General features: G+C 48.4%; 1 protein-coding gene across 2 annotated transcripts; it reads right to left on the reverse strand.

Moving 5' to 3' along the window:
* Nucleotides 1-211: 211 nt before the first annotated feature.
* LOC306835369 (uncharacterized protein) lies at nt 212-1,192 on the reverse strand. Of its 2 annotated transcripts, none has more exons than XM_079361851.1 (2): nt 1,159-1,192; nt 212-1,059 (listed from the first exon to the last, which is right to left on the reverse strand). In XM_079361851.1, the coding sequence occupies exon 2, from the start codon at nt 979-981 to the stop codon at nt 562-564; it is 420 nt and encodes a 139-aa protein (XP_079217977.1). In that variant the 5' UTR covers nt 982-1,059; nt 1,159-1,192; the 3' UTR covers nt 212-561. The 2 variants fall into 2 exon arrangements, with proteins under 2 accessions (XP_079217977.1, XP_079217976.1); XM_079361850.1 differs by lacking the exon at nt 1,159-1,192 and adding an exon at nt 1,096-1,134.
* Between the last annotated feature and the right edge of the window lie 2,785 nt (nt 1,193-3,977).

The following is a 3,977-nucleotide window of genomic DNA, read 5'->3' on the forward strand; positions in this document are numbered from 1 at the left end:
TTGTGGTGTCAGTGTCAGGTTGTACTTTGTACTTGTCCTCAGTGTTCTTTGTTCCTTGTGTTTCCCGCCTTAGTGATTACCCTGATGTTCCTCACCTGTCTCGTTAGTCTCACCTGTGTCTGATTACCCCATGTCTATTTAGTCTCTGTGTCTGCCTCAGTTCTTGTCGGTTCATTGTTTTGTCATGTATTGTCTTTGTCGTTCGTGTCTCGTGGTCTGTCATCCTGGAATATGTTTCATCTCCCTGCTCCCTGTGTTTTCTCCGTCGTGGTTTTTGGAACGTTTTGGATTTTTCTTGTAAGTTTTTGTTTTTGCCTTTTGTTTAAATAAATTAGTTTATTCTGCATTTGGGTCCTCCTCTCCCTGTTTCCTGCCTGCTCGATCGTGACAGAATGAACCGACCAATCATGGACCCAGCGGAAAATTTAGACTCCATTTCCTCTCATGCTCTAGTGGACTTTTTAATGGACTTGTACTTGGAGCCAGAAGGCTCCACAAAGCCTTGGCTCAGGCTTCAGGCCAGGTCCAGGCCTCGGCCTAGTCCTCAACCCAGACCACCACTCAGGCCTCAGTCCAGGCTTCAGCCTCATGGTGCCTCAGAGCCTCTGCTTCCTGTCCCTGTTCCGGCAGAGCGCTGTCTGTTTCCTGTCCCTGTTCCAGCAGAGCGCCGTCTGCTTCCTGTACCCGTTCCGGCTGAGCGCCGTCTGCTTCCTGTACCCGTTCCGGCTGAGCGCTGTCTGCTTCCTGTACCCGTTCCGGCTGAGCGCCGTCTGTTTCCTGTCCCTGTTCCAGCAGAGCGCCGTCTGCTTGTTCCCGTTCCAGCTGAACGCCGTCTGCCACCAGCTTCGGCAGAGCGTTGTCAGCTTCCTGTCCCCGTGCCTGCTGAACGCCGTCTGCCACCAGCTTCGGCAGAACGTTATCAGCTTCCTGTTCCCGTGCCTGCTGAACGCTGTCGTCATAAAGTTGAGGTTCCCTCGGCATACGGGCCGACACCCGACGACGACTCCTCGCTGGTCCGGCCGACGCCCGACGACGTCTCCTCGCTGGTTCGGCCGACAACTGACGACGATGTCTCCGCTGCGGTCCGGCCGACACCCGACGATGTCTCCTCTGCGGTCCGGCCGACGCCTGAGCTTCCCTCGGCGGTCTGGCCGACACCCGACGACATTCCCTCTGTGATCCGGCCGACGCCTGAGCTTCCCTCGGTGGTCTGGCCAACGTATATCTGGTTTTGGTGGTGTCGGTGTCAAGTTGTACTTTTTACTTGTCTTCAGTGTTCTGGTCTTGTGTCCTTTTGTTCCTTGTGTTTCCCGCCTTCCTGATTACCCTGATGTTCCTCACCTGTCTCGTTAGTCTCACCTGCGTCTGATTACCCCTTGTCTATTTAGTCTCTGTGTTTGCCTCAGTTTCTTGTCGGTTCATTGTTGTGTATTTGTCATGGTCCTGGTATGTGTTGCTTCTCCCTGCTCCCTGTGTTTTCTCCGTTGTGGATTTTTGGATTTTTGTTATTTAAGTAAGTTCTGGTTTTTGCCTTTTTGTTTAAATAAATTTAGTTTATTCTGCACTTGGGTCCTCCCCCCTGTTTCCTGCCTGCTAATCGTGACAGAGGGTGCTGGTGAACTGGATCCCTGGAGGGGACGTGGAGGAGATCTGTGAGAAACAGGACGATTGGGAAAGGACTGCCCCCTCAGGAACGGTGAAGCTGATGTAACCCGGAACCTTTCCTTTTCTCTCTCTCTGAGACGATTGTCTATCTTGATGGAAAGGGAAATGAAGGAGTCCAAATCTGCAGGATGTTCTAGGGGGACGAGCTGATCTTTAATTCCATCAGAAAGTCCATTGTAGAAGGCATCCAGAAGGGAGGGAGTATTCCAATCGCTGTCGGCGGCTAGTGTGCGGAATTCAATAGCATAGTCTGAAACCTGACGTCTACCTTGACGGAGGGTGAGAAGAGACCTGGAAGCCTCCAGACCGGGAGTGGAATGATCAAAAATCTTTTTGAGAGTACTGGTAAAGAGGTCTACAGAAAAACAGATGGGGGAATCTCTGGCCCATTCAGCAGTGGCCCAAGCCTCCGCACGGCCTGTAAGGTGAGTTATTATATATGCCACTTTTGCTCGCTCTGAGGGGAAAGCGGCAGCTTGAAGTTCAAAGTGCAGCCCACACTGAACCAGGAACGAGCGACAATTGTCCGAATCCCCAGAATATCTTTCTGGTTTAGAAAGGTGCAGTGTGGGAGCTCCCAGAGCATGAGGTGAGGAGGCAGGGACAGAATCAGGTGGTGTCTCAGGAGATAGAGCGGGGCTTGCAACAGGTGAGGTAACACCAAATGTGTCTAAACGAGCCAATATCTGTTGTAAATGGTCATTCAAATTACCCACTTGATTACCAATTGAAGACTGGAAGCCTACTTGACGTTCATTGATGTCTCTCACTCCAATGCAGACTGAGTTCAGTTGCTCCTCATGTTGCAGAAGTCGTTGGCCTTGAGATCGAAGAGCAGATTGCAGAGTCCCTGAGTCGGCTGAATCCATTTTAGTGGCCAGTTCGTAATGTCACAATTACCAAACCACAGGAAGTTGGATCCACAAGCACGACTCCAAACACAGTCTTTTGATTAAACAAAAAGGAAGTCTTTACTTTCAGAGCAGATAATCCAAATACAGAAACAAAGGCTTGTACGCTTTACACGCAGGTTAAAGACAAACTGGCACTGAGGAAAGAAAAGCAACAGACTAAATACTCAGGTGAGGGGAAGACAAATGAGATACAGCTGGGAACAATCAGGGCGGGGCAGATAATCAGTAGACACATGAGGGCAGGAAGTGAAGGATCTGAAATGAGAGGAGAGGTTAGTGACACAAAACAGGAAGTAACAAAATGTAGAAAATAAAATATAAAACTAGGACACAGAGCTTGACATGACAGAAGCTATGAGTAGTAAAGTTAAACTTACAGTTATCTATACATCTAATAAGGGTTTTGGCCTGTGCATTTATCAATCCTCACCCACCAGCCCTTAATGTCAAGTCAAGCCAATTTAAATCAAGTTGACTTGACTTGACATTAACTTGATAAATGCACAGGTCAAAAGAAAGTTCTGTAAAAACACTCTGAAAAGTTGACCCATAATAACTTTTACCCAAACACATTTCATACTTACCAACCAATGCTGTAACATGTAAATTGCAAAAACATTTGTCCTACCTGAGTCTTTAAGCCTGGAAGAATATACTGATTTGTTATTACCATAGAGACACGTCCAGCAGCATGTTTGTTCTCAGGAGACTATGATGATGACAATGACTTCCAATCCATCAACAACAATGATTTCCAGTTGAGGAGGAATACTCTGGTCCACACATGAATACACATCAGCAATACACATTAGCAAGTTTGGCATTTCGTCTCACTGTCACAGTTTTGTCAGACGGATTAATCACCTTCAGAGGCAACCAGCCATCCTCTCTTAGCAGCGCTATAGCGCTGCTAAGAGAGGATGGTAGTAGTAGTAGTAGTAGTAGTAGTAGTGGGACGGACTGTATACAGTCCGTCCCACTATGACTGATCTTGGTCTTGCTCTCGAGCTTGTAGGCTCCAGCATGACTGTACTGCCGACTGTTGATGCACTCACTTGCTGCAGCTTGCCCCAGACCAGATGTTCAGTCATGGGTTCAAGTGTGACAGCTTTCACAGTCTGATCCACAACCTCGGTCATTAAACTCAACAGATGTTCCTCTGAACTGCCGTTTGCACCTGTTGTTGCAGAGCTGAAGCCCAGAAGACCCCTCTCCATCTTCAGGTGCTTGGCCAGATACCTCATCAGATTGCTGCCGATAATGAAATCGTCACTTTGACCATCGACTACTAGTGTAGGCACAATTACTTGACAGCCATAAGCCTCCACTTCCAGGTCACACAAACCAGATGGCACCGTCTTTGAGCCACCACAACCAATTAGAACAACATCAATTGGC

The sequence above is a fragment of the Symphodus melops genome (genome assembly GCF_947650265.1).
Source record: "Symphodus melops genome assembly, chromosome: 14".
Classification (NCBI taxonomy): Eukaryota; Metazoa; Chordata; class Actinopteri; order Labriformes; family Labridae; genus Symphodus; species Symphodus melops.

What these genes read in the sequence shown, in the direction of transcription:
- LOC306835369 (XM_079361851.1), bottom strand. Translation starts at nt 981, where the DNA reads ATGCCGAGGGAACCTCAACTTTATGACGACAGCGTTCAGCAGGCACGG.